Raw genomic sequence first — 17,773 nt, 5'->3', positions numbered from 1 at the left:
TCATTTTAACGCAAAAAAACATCAAAGAGAAGAAAAAATCATTTAGACAGTAGTGCAAGAATTATGGACGCCTAAGTAGCATCATGGTTTAATATTTATGCTGAGTACTTCCAGTGACTTGCTGCATCCATGCTATATCGAGGAGCTAAATTTTGCCATTTCAAAGGTGGTTGCTGCTTTGTGCGAGATAGACCCGGAAATTTCGTGTGCGCTGCTTCACTTTTCCAACTGTACCGTAATTTGGTGTGAATTCCGGCTTTCACAGTACGCACATGCCATAAGGACCCATTTATAGAGTAGGCATCATTCACAGCACAATAACACATTCCCGCAACGAAAGGACAAGGACCGGAGACAGAAAGTACATCCATGCCGGAGCCGGGATTCGAACCCAGAACCTCCCCATCCGAAGTCAGACTTCTCTGAACTCTAGACAAGGCGGTCAGGGCAAAGGTCTGACATAATACTAAAGCTACACAATGTCATTTGTATTCCTCAGTGTATCTGTAAATCTTACACGTCTATTTAGCGATTCTTATCTAAAAATTGTGATCAATAATAGTCCACGATCAATTTTTTATGCGGTCTGCAAACAGCCTGGTGCGAATTAATCTATATCATTTTTATAGTTGTAATTAAATTTATGATATAAATCTTTTGGATTCATCTCAATTCGTCAAAAAACATTGTTGTGAAAATATTATTTCCATTGTATGTGGTTCGCTTAAAAGGTGTGGTATACTAAGAATTAAGGGAGAGGGTGGTACCAAGTGGTCCTCAGTGGTGAAAATATTAAGAATTACTGTTCCATCTGATTCCTTGAGTATTTATTTATAAAAAAAATAATAAATAAAAAAAAATAAAAATAAAAATAAAACAATAATAAGAGGAACAATAAGTAAGAAGAATTTTTTGTAAATGATATTTATTTATTGAGGAAGAAAATGAGATGAGCAAAACAGTCATAAAAAACACAGATATGATTGATTTTTAAATGGTCAAGGAAGCGAATAGCGGCGAAGTGTGTCTTTGTATTCTGCTGATTCCTCTGGAGTTTCATCGTCCACCATGGTCACTTTGGCCCTCATCCCCCTTCCAGTTTGAGCACTCTCTTTGGTGTCGATAATGATGATGAATTCTCTTTCTGCAGATGTCGCCACGGTACCTGGAGGAATGTCTTCGCCGCAAAACCTGACAGAATCAGAGAAAGAAAAAATCAGTTAACCTTTTCCTGATTTAAGCATTTTTTATCATATAAATACGTGTTTGCTCATGTTATTAAGTGATTGATATTTTATTCATTTATTTATTGTTTTCGTTGTAATATATCAGGTGGTATGTAAGATTGCAACTCCTTTTATTCCCTAAATTTCTGTTTAGGTACTATTGTTTTATTGTTTGGGGCGATGGGGAGGAGGAGCGGATTTAAAAAGAATAGGGAGGGCTATGGTTGAAATCCAGTGAGATTTTGAAATGTTCTATTGTAAGTATAATCACTTTTATTCACTCATGTTATTCATTTTATTTACCTATTCATGTAATTATTTGGATAAAGTCACAACTCAATAAACTTCAGAATTAATATTTTAGTACAAGAAGCTTGCTTCTACTTATTTAAGTAGCAGCTTTAAACGAGTGCATTAGCAGATTTTGATACTTTTGAACGAGACTATATATTATACAGATAGGAGATCAAACTTCTGAAGAAGTTTTGAACGAAAGTATTCCAGTGTAAAGCTATGCTATGCTATTTCATTTGTAATTCCAAAAAAGGTGTACGGGAACGCAACCGCCAGCTGGTGACTCTTTTGAAGAGTGGACATTTAAAATAGATTTTACAGCTTATGAGACTTGAAAGTATGCTGAAATTGTTCAGAAATAGCGTCATAACTTGTTTTCATAAAATTTTAAATCATGGGTAATTTATTAAGCATTATGCGGGATGATCCAAAAGTCATGCAACTCGTTATAAAATATTTTATTTAAAATATATTATTATTTTGAAATAAAATATATTTGACTGGTTGTCAACATTATATTGTTCGAAACGATATGCCATTCTTGTTTTCATTTTCCTTCCCCCTGATACTGCCAGTACTTTTTAGTTTGTAGTGGGATCGAGACGGTTTTTTGCTAGGATTAAAGTATTTTCATTATCTATACTAATAAAATAAAGCAGTAGAGTTTGTTTGAACGCGCTAATCTCAGGAACTACTGGTTCGAATTTAAAAATTATTTTTGTGTTGAATAGTCCATTCATTGAGGAAGGTTATAGGCGATATAATATCCCAATATGACTAATAGAAGTGTAGCAGCAATAAAAATATTATGAAAAAGGGAAAATTTATATTATAATATAAAATGCTTCGAATGCAAAACATGCGTAGCCGCGGTGGCTCGACCTGAAAGGGCGGGCTTCGTGATCCAGTGAGTGTAGGTTCGAGTTAGCCATGAGGTAAATCTCGAGGGTACTTTTTTAGAGAACATCTTAAAAATAGAGCTAAAAATGATTTGTAAAAAAAACCTTATGTGACGTATCCTTGTCTTATTTTTCTTATTAATTATTTAATTAAAAAAGCTGAACAGTTTGTTAGTTTGAACGCGCTCATATCAACTGGTTCGAGTGAAAAAATTCTTTTTGTGTTGAATAGTCCATTTGTTGAGGAAAGCTATAGGCTATATAATATTACGCTATGACTAATGGGAGTGCAGCAACAATAAAACATGCTATGAAAACGGGATAATTTATTTCTATATATTCTAATTTTATAAAGCTGAAAAAATTGTCTGTTTGAACGCGCTAATCTCGGGAACTACTACTGGTATGAATTGAAAAATTCTTTTTATGTTGATAGTTCATTTATTGAGGAAGGATATAGGATTTTTTTTAAAAATCAGATTGACCTAAATTTGTGTTATTGCAAGTTAAATGTTTAATTATTTGCTTAATTCTATGAATTCCTAATAGATGGCGGGGTAAGTTTAGTTCTATGAATTCCTAATAGATGGTGGGGTAAGTTAACTCTTCGAGAGGTATCTGGCTAACAGTGTCGATAGCTACGAGGAATCAGGCCCGTGTTCCGCTGTTGTGATCAGCCAACAGATTTTTGAATGCGTTTTTTTTTTCTTCGATGTTCAGGTACATAATTTGTTTTTGTAGATTTGGGGGGGGGGGGGCGGGTAAGGGGTTGTTTTCCTTATTTCTTCAACGTTTGTGTTTGTTCTTATAGTTGAAGATAGTTACATATCTATGTAATTTGATTTGTCGCATTATTCAATTGTGATTGTTCTTTATAACGTTTTTATGTACCATAGTTTATTTGGCGAAACACTTTAAATTGCAGGGGAAAAAAACCCGCTTCACTCGCTAAAGGACAGGGTTACGGTAGCGTGGTTGCTTGGCGCGTTAAGTGATGAACTACGCAGTTGAAGAATTTTAAATCTACTGTTAATCTTTTTATGTGTTTTGGCGAATAGTTTTAAATTCCAGAGAAACTTGAATAGGTCTTTTAAAAAGGTGTGTGCGCATTTTAGTTGCAGAAAAATGATCATTTAACATAAGAAGGGGGGGAGGGCGTGGATTTTTTTGTTCAACGGATTTCCTTTAACTTCTTAGCAAGGGCATCGCCGTGCGGGTGCTGCTAGCAGAGCAATATTTCACTTATCATTCATTGGAAGCTACAAAGTCCGGTTATTAATTTCCAGGACTGACGTAGCTGTAAGAGAACGAAAAGCTGGAAGATGGCGCAAATGATTGCGAATTGAAGAGCATTTTCTTGCGCATGTGCAGTGCAATCGGCGCCATTTTGAAGTAAGCGGTTTTTATTAAAAGGCGCATCAAACATAGCTCTTCAATTCCTGTTGTCACCATAATGCGATTTTTTTCAATTGCTTCTACCGTGCGTACGGACTGCGGCCGACCTGTGTGTGGATCATCATCGATGCTTTTGCGCCCGACCCAAAAGTGTTTAAGCCATCCAAAAGTTCAAGTGAACTTATTTCAACATTTTGTATGATTGATTCTTCAGCTTTCTTGCCCAATTTGAAGCAAAATTTAATGTTGATTATTTGCTCCATTTTCATTTCGACGACAGGAATTTGAAAGCTACGTTTCAATTCGCCTTGACACGAGAACCACTTAATTTAGAATGACGCCTATTGCACTGCACACGCGGAAAGAAAACGCTCTTCAATGTGCAATCATTAGCGCCAGATTCTGACTTTTCGTTCTCCTATAGTTACGTCAGTCCTGGAAATTGATAGCTGGACCTTGTATATTGCACCCTTTTGTAATGAACTTCTGAACTCCCGCAACTTCTGAACGTTCTTGTATGCAGCTTCTGAATACTTCTGCACGCAGCTTCTGAAGGTTCTGTACCAGAGAAGAAGTAGGGGCTCATCCTTGTTGGACCAGCACGATATAGACAATAAGAAGAACGAAATTATTAAGCTGTACCTGGCATCACAAAGGGGTTTATCATATGGGCTCTGAAAGCTAATAGGAGCTGTCACAAAGCTCTGAAACCCCTAGAATTTCACGCTAATACTATTTGTGTCGTTCAGGAATTGAAAGCTCCTGATAAGGTTATTTTCAATGGTCGAAGTCATTCATTGATGGAAAAGACATTAGAAACTATTGCATTCAGCGAATATTCTGTATCCAAACAAAATAAATAAATAAATAAAAAACATTGACAGAACTTCAAACTAAAAGCAACTGAAAATATCATTACGCATGGAAAAAAAATAATAATGGTGTATCATTCTGAAAAATGTAGTGTTGCCAACTAGACAGAGAAATTGGTGTTTAAAATTTATACTGTTTTAAAAGGCGTAATCTTTGTATCAACTTGTATAGTATTTAATTTTCAATGTTTTCACTTTCTCACATCTATAAATAAAAAATACCTCTGCATTTATTTTCGTTTACATTATTATTTTTTTACAAATCGACTTGCAGTATTTTCTTGAGATAAAATTGTCAGATGTTTGATTAATCATTTTTTGACTCAAATTTTAGTGTGTTTTTACTTTAAGATTTGCTTCTATGATTATTTTTGCATAAGAGGGTTTTGGTTTTTAGCTTAAATACACACCTGGTTACACCTGACTCCCTTTGCTACTGCATAACGAGTTATAAATCCAGAGCTCAGGTAACATTGTCATAATACGTTATTTTGTCTATTAATGTTTGATCCCATTTCAATGACCAGTAAGTAAACATTATTTTAGAAATTCAAAACAACAAATTAATAAATCGAAAAGTGTTTAATTACGTTTATTTATATCATAAAACATTACAATTACTTCTTAGAAAAAGTGATGCTAAAAATTACTGTACCGTTTGATACCAAGAACGCTATTGTCTGCAATCACATGATTTTACATTATTTTTAAAGAAGATTTTTACATGGGTATCTACTGGGAGACTCTGGGAAGGGAGGGTAAGCCATCTCTATTTGACGGGTTAACTACCCTTGATTAATATTAATAGATCCTATACTTACAGAATTATTTTAATCCATTGAATAGCATTGAATTTGATTTCGAACAATTTTGAAAGTTCTCCGAATTTGCAAACCTAACTATCAAATCATGAGACGAGTAAAATGTTAGACAATTATAATATAGTAGATCGCGTCTCGTTATACTGATCATTCGGATATATCGGGACATCATAGAAAAATTTATATTTCTCAGGAAATGTATTTTCTTCTTCTTTTAATTAATGAACAAAACTGGTATGTTCTCCGTACATCTTAATTTGTGTCAGTTTAAGTTGCAACTTTCGATTCGTATTCCACCATTCGCACTCCTTATAGTTAAGGAAAACCTACCCTGGCAGCATTGTGAAGGCTACGCAGATCCTAACCATGGCATTACAACGCAGCCAGGTTAGGTTTGCCACAACTATGGAAGCATTTCAAATTATGTTTTTTAGATTTAATTAATGGGGAACAATGTGGTGGTTTCCTTCTGTCAAAAGTACTACTTTTAGCCATTGAAACGGATAGAATGAGTAAAAAAAAACCATGGACCCAGAAAATACTTTCAGTTTCCCAACAGTTTTTTTAAATTAATTTTTTTAAATGTCCGATTTTCAAACAAGGCGTGATCTTTATGAAGTCACAAATGATGCACTTTGCCGCATCTTTCTACTACGTTTCCACGTTATGATAATCAAGCAGCGAATTAAAATTGTGTTCTACGCTTGCTACCAACCATATCGTTGCCAATACACGTGAGTAAAGATGCGAATTAAATATTTTGGACCGTGAATGGCAACACTGAACGGCATTTCATCATTTGGGATGTCATCGGCAGAAGCGTTAAACGATGAAAGAGCACCGATTTAAGTAATTTTTTTAAAAAAATATTAACTTAAACAAATTATTTAAAAAATGGTGAAATTCTGTGTTTTTAAGCACGCTCTTTCCGAAAAAAATACTTTTACAGTTTTGGAAACGACCCCATTGTTAAAATTTTTCTTTTGTTCTGATTAAGAAAATCGTCCTAATATGATAAAGAACTAATAATTTATAAGCACACAACTCCTTAATTCGTAACGTCAATTAAATAGTTACTTTTTTTTATCTCAAATCTATTGCGTTTTCGGATGTAACGCGCTTTTTTGTTGTCTTCTGAGAAGCGCGAGAAAACAAGATGCTACTCCGTAATGTATTTCGTTACGCAGTTCAAATTATTTTCAGTATCAAAGAGTGTACTTACATATCTCCATCATATCGATTTCTGGTTCTGATTTCAACACGTTCATCATAGCATTTTTCATGCCATCTGCTGGCATTATTTTGAACACGGGGTGCGAAACTAAAATCCATGAATTCAACTTGAACTTGTTTCCCTTCAGGAGCCTGGAGAAGATAAAATATAAATCATTATCTAAAACCGTTGTAACACTCAATCTTAATCAGCATTAGAAGTTTTAATCGACAACCAACAAAAAAAGAGTACTTTTTAAAAAAATAATTTCTCTGATGATAAAGGAAAGATTCATAATTCATCGAATTTTTAATAACTATGAGAAGTTAAGAAATTACAGTATGGTGAATTCTGCATTGTTCCTTCTGAAGAGCTAGAACTTAGAACGTTTTGATCATCCTACAGTCGAGAAAAATTGTCAGATTCGTTGAAAGTGAAGACACCAAAAATGAAATTTACGAACTATTAATAGTTTCGACATTTAATACAGATTTTGCCGCATCATAAGCATTCATTGCAGAGTTTTTGCGAGTCCTTCTAATTAATTATAAAGGAGTTTAATTCCACATATATTGAATATGTTTAGTGCACATATCGCATTGACAAAAAAAAAAAAAAAAAAACCATGCTGCTGCCGTCTCGCTCTTTCTTTCTTTATAAAACTACGAAAAACTTTAAATAAAAGCACAAATTTTGAATTTTAATTCTATTTGAAATATCGTTATGTCTTTAATCAAAGTCATTTATGGATTACAGCTCTGAACACAGATAGTGATAGAAGTCTAAAAATGAACGTTTCCCTTATTTTGATTGAAAGAGCAGAAAGATTATACTCTCAACAAGTCATTAATTTCGAGTCAAGTCAAAACTACTTCAGTCAAGTGAAGAACTTTAAGCCACTTCCGATATTTTAATAAACTTACTATGGGAAAAAATGGACCTAATGCTGTACTCTCCTAGCAAATTTTTGAAATACATTTTCTCCGGTTTATTTTACAAAAAATTAGAAGTCCGTAGTGTATAAAGCAAATTAAATAATTCAGTAATTATGAAATTAACATTTGGTTAAATACAACACAATAAAGCTGTTAAAATATGAGTAGGGCAGTTTAAAGCATAAAAAACGGCAATTAGCTACAAAGTTTAGGAATATTTTACAAAAATTGAAGTCTTCACGGCTGGCATCAACAATGAAACTACTTTTTGGGCTAATAGGCCGTGATCAATAGGAACATTTGACAATAATATTTCGTATTTCTAAACCTTCATCTGAAAATAAAAAGCTATAATGATGTAGTAATAAATGAGCAATCTAATATATACATATACACTGAACTACTTCTTGCGCAGCTCCCAATTCATGTACTGTTAAGAACCCTGCAATTCCAGAAGGCGTATTTACGTTCCCCTTCATTTTTACTAACTTTTACAAAAAAGGAAGTATTGTATTCGCGAAAAAAATTCCATTCAAAATTCGACCTTAATTTCCATTTTGCTCACCCCCGAACGAATGTTGAGTTTTTTTTTCGACCCGATCACACGTGACCTAAGAACGTATAGACGCTCGAAATATCCATTTTGACGTTTCCCGAGTTAATTACAACGGGTTTTCTCGTGACGTCTGTATGTACGTATGTGCGTATGTATGTCGCATAACTCAAGAACGGTATGTCCTAGAAAGTTGAAATTTGATACGTAGACTCCTAGTGGGGTCTAGTTGTGCACCTTTTCTTTTAATTGCATTCGGCTGTTTCTAAAGAGGTCTTTTGCCTCTTTTTGGGGAAAATTCATTGTTAATTTCGATGTAAACTCAAGTGGTGTTATAATTTGGCGGACACTTGGCGATATATCGAAAGTCTTTTGGCCGCCAAGTTTTGTCGCCAACTTGGTGACATATTTGGCCATTTTTTTTAAAATCTGGTTTTAATTTAGCCACTGTTGGTGATATTTAGAGAGTTAACTATTGAATCACATTAAAATTGCAATAATGGGGAAATAACATTAAATTGGTGTAAAAGGAAGATGTGATGCACACATCAGCTCGTTTAAAACACATTTAGGACAATGTTGTTCTAGTTATTCTTTCTAATGAGGATGCACATTGTTTCCTCACTTTTTCAGACGTATTGCATTGGCGAATGCCCACGGGACTGGAGACCATTCTTTCGGGTCACATCACTATCGCGGATGCCATTACCATTTGAATAGTTTGGTACTTAGTTTTCCACTAGATGGAGGAAATAGACCTCATTGTGGACCCATTATAAGATCCTGCAACTATGCTTCGTCAATATTTTAGGATCATTTCGTTTTTTAGGCTGTTTGATTTTATTCTGTGAGGATTTTTTTATTCAAGAAATAAATATAAGACAAATCTGCATTGAAATCTTGAGAAATAGTAATTAATTCATAGGCAACACCAGTACCCAATAGTTTCTGCTCGAAGAATGTAACTTGTATATTGAATCATTTGAAATATTTATATCAACAACTAGCAAAAATACCCGGCGTTGCCTGGGTCAGTAATAATTGTGAGAAACAATCGCTACTTTCTTTTGTTTTCTGTTTTAACTGAAAGAACTCAAAACACACCGCTTTGACGTCATTAAAAATTGAGCTTCATCCTTACCCATAAAAGTAAAACAGCAATAAGTATGAAGAAAAAAAGAGTATTCATTTAGAAACGAAAGCGCAAAGGGAAGCACATAAAAATTTGAAGAATTTCCAAAATATATCTAACAAAAACAAAGATCACTAAAAAAAACTGTGCGCTTTATTTACTTAAATAGTACACACAAAAAAAAAAAAAAAAAAAAGAAAAAATGCTCTCTACTATGTTTACCTAAGTGTGCAAAAAGTGAGTTTCCAAATGTTTAAATGACTTTAGACTCGTGTTTGCTACGAAGAAGCCTTGATTCAAAATTTACATTATGATTACTTTTAATGTTGCTGTTGTTAGGCAACGAATTTTCGAAACAATGGGTTTAATTATTAATCATTTGATGTGGAAATTACATGACATTTGCTGTTTTCGATCACGATGTTCTTAAACTAAGTTTTTTAGCAATAAATTATAGCCTAAGTTGTTCCCCGATTATGTAGATATCTATGGTGAAAAAATGGTTAAAATCCCTCCAGTAGTTTTGAAGTTTACCCCGGACATCCGGACAGAGATTAGCCCTTTATGTATAAAGACGGGGACGCAATTCCTAAGAAAGCTATGTCATGCTTACTCCAGAGAAGCCTTGATTCAAAATTTACATTATGATTACTTTTAATATTGCTGTTGTTAGGCAACGAATTTTCCCAACAATGGATTTTATATTTAATCATTCAATGGGGAAATTACATGAAATTTGCTGTTTTCCACCATAACTTTTGAAATCTAAGTTTTTAAGGAACAAATTATAGCCTAAGTTGTTCCCCGATTATGTAGCTATCTATGGTGAAAAAACGGTTGAAATCCCTCCAGTGGTTTTGACGTTTACCCCGGACATCCGGACAGAGCTTAGACCTTTATGTATAAAGATAAGTAATCCAGCGATAAAAGTTTTCCAGTTATTGCTAAAAACTTCATATTATGAAATGCATCTCAAGTGTAAAATAGATCAGCTAAAAATTCAAGACTTACTTGTATCCACCAACTGCATGAATCTTTTGGAGGACTCCTTTGAGGATATCCAGGAGTTGAAATTTCAGCATCTTCTGTTACATTGCCACCGCATGGTGGAAGCTCTAAAAGTTAGGAAAAATATTTAAAAGAAACAGTTAGAAAACATTAAGCAGGCTTATTTTCTTTTAATTAGAAATAAACTGATTGATTAAATTTGAATTTTTTTTAAATTTTACAAAGCTTGTTCAATAGAGAAACCGCGGTTAGGTGGTTCCATAGTTATGCGTGGGACAATTCGGACCAAATTTTCCCTATAATTTTATATCTAGATACAAATAAATAAGGGCTGGAAGTTAAATATTTGTTGGCCTAGTGAAAGTAATTGCCAAGTGTGATTTATCAAGAAAAAATATTTTTTTTATTATTTTAAAAATTGGTATTTCTTTAATAAAGTTTATCTGTCACGAGTGAGATACACTTTTGAGATCAGCTTAAGAGTGCTTAATTCTACCACTATATCCTTCGAATCTGTTGTTGCAAAGTTATTTAATATATATTTTGCATTCCCGTGTAAGTTTCAAATAGAAATAAATAGCGTGCCATACCACAGAAAACTAGGCATTTTGATCTACTCATGAGAGTTCTATATTTCACGTAGAAAATAATATTTAAAAACATTTAATTAGTAAAGATTTTTTCTCGAACAAACAATATTATACGAGAAATTTCTTAGGTGAAAAAATGCTTTGCAAAAGTCAAAATGTGTAATACATTTTGAAATTAACTATAGGTCTTTCACATCCTAAAACAAAATGTTTGCTTTTCCGTGGAAAAGCCCTGCATAGTTCACCTAATGATGGCTGGAATTGGTCGTTGGGCCCAACCTACTTAAAAGTCAATTGAAAAATATAGCTGTAATCGTAATGGTGTGTTGATTCAAATTCAAACAACGTTCCGATAAGTGGAGGTAATATTTTATTCCATTATATCTCATTTTTCAATCTAAAACATAATAGATATCAGTGAAAACATAATAGATATCAGTGAAACGTTAATATTGTTTCAGTTGCTATTTATATCATTTAAAGCTGGGCAAAATCATCATCATTTTGCCGGGTGGTTTAACCATATAAAACGTGTATCAACTATACCCGGTCTTCACTATTGTGTGTTTAATTTTAAATGTCCGGCATGAAACACCTACACTAGTAGATCCGTCTACCTCGAATCGTGGTAATAATAATAAAAAATAAAAAAATAAAAAGCTGAAGACAATATTACCGTAATATTCGAAAGGCTCTGATACGTTTTCGCAAAACTCTCCAGTAGCTCCTGGAGGACAGACGCAGTCACAAGGTTGCTGATCACCCCGATAAGGGGAGAGGAAACCTCCGTTTAGACACTGACTTTCATTGTTGTTCGGACAGTGCACTGAAAAAGAAAATTAGAACTGAGACTCTTCGAAACACTTAGATGTTAGGTGGAAACCATAGATGTAGCAGGGCCGTCGACAGGTTTTATGGGCCCCTATGCAACTTTCTTCAGGGCCCCAAACCTTTTACTTAACCTTTAACCTCCTCTTTCTAGGCTCCGTTTTCACATATTTAAAATTGATTTGCGATTTCAGGTATGGGGGACCCTTTTTGTAGCTCGGATAACTTTATGTCGATCGCAAAACAGGCTATTTTATATTTTTTTCCTCACGATGTGTCTTTTCCTACGCGTGTGTGTGTGTGTGTGTGTGTACTTAACAGAAATTAATAAATAAATAAAAAACATTTTCTGTTGTCTGTCTTTTTTTACCTCCTTGCAGGAGGAGGGATATCAGGAGAGTGATGCAGGGATCTCCTTTGGGTTAAGGGTAGAATATCTCCAACTTTAGGGGGTCCGGGGGTTTCTCCCCCGGGAAAATTTTGGAAAAATGCACTAAAAAATTTTGCATTTTGAGGCCTTATACGGGATAATAGGAACTACAAAAACATGAGGAAAGAAAAAAGGAAGACAAAAAAATTCTTAAACTTTACACTCTTTTGCAAACTAAGGCAATACAAAATACAAACTGCTCGTGGTTCGACAAATCGTTGATATTAATCGACTGAGAGGAAGAGCGACGTGGGAGAAACGATGACGTTTGTCACTTGCTCACATCGACTCTCGGTATAATTAGTTTTTTATCATTCCTTATCAACTCACCAACAAACGGAACACTGAATTAACTGAAAAATGATCAAGATTAAAATATGCTTTAAAAGAAATGGTGGAAATATCAGCCTAACCATTCGAACAAATCATACATTATACAACTGATAGGAAATAAAATTGAAGCACTTTTCAAGCAGTATATCATAAATTTTTTAAATTATTTTCAAGGCCTCTAGAACAATTAAAATTATTCAAAGCAGTTCATTTGTACTTTCCAATCTCCGATACTTTAATACTTGATCGTATAGTTTTACATTCTAACTTAGTAAGAAACCCCTGTTATTCTGCATTTCTTGTATTTTTAAATAACAAGTAGTGCAGAAAACGAAAAGGAATAGCGGTAGTGTAGCAATTTTTCTCATGCGAAACAGATTGACAGTATGCAGTAGAAGTAATATAAAAGCAAGCAATAATAAAATAACTTTCAAAATCCAAAATTCAGGTTTAAATAAATAGCAAAATGTGAACATACTAGTCACGAAAATGTATCTCAAGCCAGCAATATGTTGCAGGAACGTCATTACCATACTTTTTTACATTTTTTATGCAGAATGTAGCGAGGAGCTGAATTTGGCACATTTTGGCATCCTTTCCCCCCTCCTCGCAGTTGAAGAAGTTTAAAATGTCTCAAGTTCATTAGGTTTTTAAGCACGTGAAAATAAAATTCATTTTTTAAAGTATTTTTCCTTTTTTTTAGGATTGAATAATGCATTTTTTTCGAGAGTTGGGGGCCCCCAAAGAAGCGGGGGACCTAAGTTATTATAACTTGTTTAGCTTATAGGTAAATCCAGCACTGATTCTAATTAATGGTGACATAACTGTGCCCTTTTTAGATATGTAAGGGCGTTTTATGCACTTTGATGAGGAAACATCTTTCAAAGTGCCCCCTATCGCCCCCCTCCCCGTTTTTACTGTAGAAACAACACAAGAACTAGTTTCAACTTGTATCACTGTACTCAAATCTAAATCAACTCATATTTGAAATCTTTTCATCGAACTGCGTCGCTTGCCTATGTTTTGAGTTTCGAACGCTGAAAATGCAAGTGCTTATATTTGTAAGTCTTTTTTTTTTCAATTTCTTTGCCCCTTTTCCATTTTACTAAAATTCTGTTTAGCTTTCAAAAAAAAGCAATTTCTTTTTAGCTTTGGAATTCACGCAAAAAAAAGTCACATTTATTTTTGGTTCAATGCGTCGATGGCTATGAAGATAAGGACAAGTAGAATTTCTCACTTTGAGCCTGATCACTTTCACTGAATTCACTTCGATTGAAAACTAATAATCTTAACTATTAATCTTAACTCTAGGAGAAAGACTTTCTTCAAACCAAAAAGTTTTTTTTAAAGGGGAGAGGGGATTTATCTTTATGTTAGGCCCGCTTCGCGGGCCCCTCAATCTCTCACGGGCCCCTGTGCAATGCATAGGCTTGCCCCCCTCTCTCGACGGCCCTGAGATGTAGTATTAACTAGATACACAACGAAAAAACGGCTCCATGGGCAACCGAGGACAACTAGTAAAGGGACAAGCGTCCAAAAAGCGCATAAGGGAGGCTTAGCGCATGCGCGCAAGCAACTTTTGGCACAGCCTTCGAGGATGAAAACGGCGTTACAACCATTGGAGATTAGTGGTTGCATCCTCGTAGAGCACGCTTTGCCCGTTTACGTCAAGATGCACGTGTTCAATGGCGGCCAGTGGCTATCGTTTCGTAGTAGTGTATCTAGTTACACTAGATCTATGGTGGGAACATGAAAACGTGGAGACAATTACTTCGAAGGACATTGAGTTTTTTCTTAATGGAGCTGCGTTTGAGGCTCTATCTTTTGCATACCTAGTGAGTTCCCCTGATATAAAATCCTTTCTTTCAGGTGGCACTACTATCAGCGACACTCTAAGCAAAATGAGCACTTGGGGATATTTTACCTGCCAAATAATTATGCAATATAGAAGCTGCGGATATTCGTCATCTTAAAAATTCACCAGCTGGAGTCAGGCTCAAACTTGCACCTTCGGGCGTAAGAAACCAGTGTCTAAGCACTGCACCATAGTATGTGTATGTGTATCATTGACATGTGCTGCTGCTGTTATCAATCGTGATAAAAAATAATAAGTGCTAAAAATAACCCTATGTAGTTCGAATATTGCACTCGTTTCTTTGAAATTTTTTTTATCCCTCACTCCCTTTTGTTTCTTGCTGTGTCAATTTCCGCTCAATTATGGTGTGTTTTTCTAAGTGGTTTGACTAAAATCCTAGTGCATCGAAATGGAGGAATTGGGGGGAAAAAAAACTAAAAATGATCTCCCAAATTATTAAGAAAGCGCGATATGGCCTCTTTTACTTTTTAACATGAATCACAAAAACGCATCATCATCGTCACAATTATTATTAAGTTTAACACTAAGTTTTTTCCCTCTTTCTTTTTTTTCTTTCCAACGGGGTTGTATAAGAGACCCACCTCAAGAGGCGTCTGGGCCATAACCAGACCTAGTGCGCTCCTCAACAATGCATCAGTCTTTCGTGTGTCACCATTAAGGCGCTGATGCATGACACAGTAGTGTTTTTGACGCCCAGTTTCCACCAGATGGAGGCACCTGGCTCTCATTTGATGCGAAATCACACTAAATATTTAATTTAGCCGAGGGATATTCTAAGCCAAATGAATACCCCAAAGGATCTTTTACATGCCGTATAATCATACGACATGGGCGCTGAAGATTTTCTGCACCTCGAAAACCAACCAACTCCTCCCAGGTCAGAACCTGGGTCCCCAGGCGTAGAAGGCCAGCGCCTAACCATCACGCCACCAACCGGCATAGTTTAACAATAAGGTTTTAAAATATAATTGGAAGTGAAACGCACTCAAAGAAAAATAACAATTCTATGAACCTGTCAGTGTTAATGAGTTTTTATGCAACTATGAAAGATTAAACATACTCGTACACATCTTACCATTATCCAATAAACGACAATTTCAAATTAAAACGAACAGGAGTTGGAGCTTCCTAGTCTCTCTTTTCATCCAGAAGCTCACTATTAGCATTAAAATAGAGGTTCCCAGAAACCTCGAAAGAGTTGTGTGCAGTAATCTGCTAATTTTGCACGTCAAAACGTTGTTAATTACCAGTTACATTTCCACACAAAGGAATTTATTTATTTCTCATGTATGCATTGTTAAACGCAGCTTATATTGTTAAACGCAGCTTACAGGAACGACAATCGCAGACCGTCAAACGTCATAAGTATTCCTGGTCAAGTTACGACGGCTATTTGACAAGCATAATAAATTCATAACTTGATTAATTGCGTTGCTCGTCGATTTTCAGATTGCGCTTGTCGCTTTCTCGATAATGAAACTGCGTTTCTAGCTTCATATGCGCTACATTACAAAGATGCCAATCAAGCATTAAATGACAACATTTAATGAGAGAATCATTAAGATTTAAATGACAAAAGGATTCTTAATTTTCCACTTACCACTACAAGAATACATTTTATTGATTAGTTTAGCATCGCGGAAGCTTATTTTCATCCCAGATCCGATTAATGTTTGGCGATGCGGGTTTCTGGCAGCAATGGTATTCTTTTGGAAGTATTTAGATGTAAAAGCCTGAAAAAAACAACAACATATCTTTGAAACAATTTCTTCTAGCATTAGCGTCAATAATTTCAAACTAATGAATATTCAAAGCATAATCAGGATTTTTCGAAAAATATAAAACTCGCAACAAATGCTCTTACGATAATATATTTAATACTTTCACTAAAACAAAATCAATTTATCTTACTTATTCAATTTTTGTGGGTTTTTTAGAAGAGCGCAAACGTATCTTTAGCTGTTTTTGCTTTACTACATTTTTATTTTTATACCCTAACAGTTTTACTTATAGAAAAACACTTTTAACTATAGTAGCGTAGGTAGAGAATAGATTTCAAATTCTGCGGTTAAATGCAAGATTAAGAGCATCAGACTTTACAATGATGAAACTATTCAACAAGATCAAAGTTATCGCAATATTTATTCTGCAACTGAATCATTTACTAATCAATCAATGAATTAATTTTATTTCTGTATAATTGTGTTGATTAATAATTTTTATTTTCTAAAAATTCCTTTGGCATACACAATATTAAAAATTTAGATCTTGATTTAAAAAAAAAATCCTCTTTTTAAAACAAAAAAAATGAGTCATAATTTTTTTTACATGTTTCTAAATTTTTTTTAAACGGACTGAATATTAGAAAATAAATTATTGCAACCCCCCTCCTCTAAAAAAAAAGCGCCCTTATTAAATTATTTTGTTTAAAAATTTCAAAGAAAGAACTCTTTCTTTCCACGAAGAAAATATTTCGACAACTTTTTATTTAAGACAAATGCTTTTTTTTTCCTCGAGTGATTCGGAACAGTTCAAGGATGAGAAAAGAGAATCCATAAAATGCTTTACGGGGGGTCAATGTGTCAGCTTTTTAGCTAATGGTGCTTGTGAGTTCGTATTACAAGTATCATAGATAGCTGATGGGCTATAATAGTCTCTATTTTATTCCGGAATGATTTTAAATCCTTTAGATTTAAGAAGAAGAGAAAATCTTCTGCATGAGTAAGATAATCAAGTTCAGGAGCTTACCATGGGTCCGTAGTGCATGACAGATGTATAGTCGTATTCGACTCCTCTTGGACTCTCCAGCCCCTTGTCGAACTGCGAATACCGTGCCACTGGCATATTGTGCCACAAAATTTTAATGTACTCGTCACGGTCATTTCGAGACTGTTCATGGTAAAATCCGATGGCATGGCCGATCTCATGGACAATGATATTTGTCTGCAAAAGAAACAAATAAGCAAATTAATATTTTCTTTCGTTTTGGGGGGATCTCTACAATGGGGTGCAAGCATAAAATATTATTAATGAAATTTCTCTTCGGCATGTGTAATTTCAACGCTTTTTTTTAAGCTTAAATAAATTAATCCATAAATGATGTACCTCTCATACGCACATACTATATATATTCACAAATATACAACTTTCTTTTTTTAAATTGCTTGTAGTTTCAAGCTCCATTTTGGTTACCATATCGAAGGTTCGAAGAGCTAATTTAACTGTTTCAATAAATTAATGTTGAAGCTTCGACAGAGGCACGAACACGGTGAGAAAATTTTTATATGGGTCAAATCTGAGAATCAAAAATGTTATGGATTCCCATCTCATTATTAATACTGGTCAGTCAAGTATAAATACCTGCTCGA

The 17,773-nt window shown here is 34.5% G+C and overlaps 1 protein-coding gene across 1 annotated transcript in view; it reads right to left on the bottom strand.

Moving 5' to 3' along the window:
• Nucleotides 1-953: 953 nt before the first annotated feature.
• LOC129222358 (blastula protease 10-like) overlaps nucleotides 954-17,773 on the bottom strand; it is a 32,483-nt gene continuing 15,663 nt past the window's right edge. Inside the window, exons 5-10 of the mRNA XM_054856857.1 lie at nucleotides 17,154-17,348; nucleotides 16,006-16,138; nucleotides 11,615-11,764; nucleotides 10,352-10,455; nucleotides 6,730-6,872; nucleotides 954-1,191 (exon numbers count right to left, since the gene is read on the bottom strand). Of these exons, the coding sequence (XP_054712832.1) occupies nucleotides 999-1,191; nucleotides 6,730-6,872; nucleotides 10,352-10,455; nucleotides 11,615-11,764; nucleotides 16,006-16,138; nucleotides 17,154-17,348 (918 nt within the window). The 3' untranslated portion in view covers nucleotides 954-998. The remainder of the gene's footprint in view (nucleotides 1,192-6,729; nucleotides 6,873-10,351; nucleotides 10,456-11,614; nucleotides 11,765-16,005; nucleotides 16,139-17,153; nucleotides 17,349-17,773) is intronic.

Source organism: Uloborus diversus, chromosome 1, assembly GCF_026930045.1.
Source record: "Uloborus diversus isolate 005 chromosome 1, Udiv.v.3.1, whole genome shotgun sequence".
In the NCBI taxonomy this organism is placed as follows: Eukaryota; Metazoa; Arthropoda; class Arachnida; order Araneae; family Uloboridae; genus Uloborus; species Uloborus diversus.
Note: the sequence above shows the minus strand (reverse complement) of the source record. Positions and strands in the feature narration are given on the sequence as shown.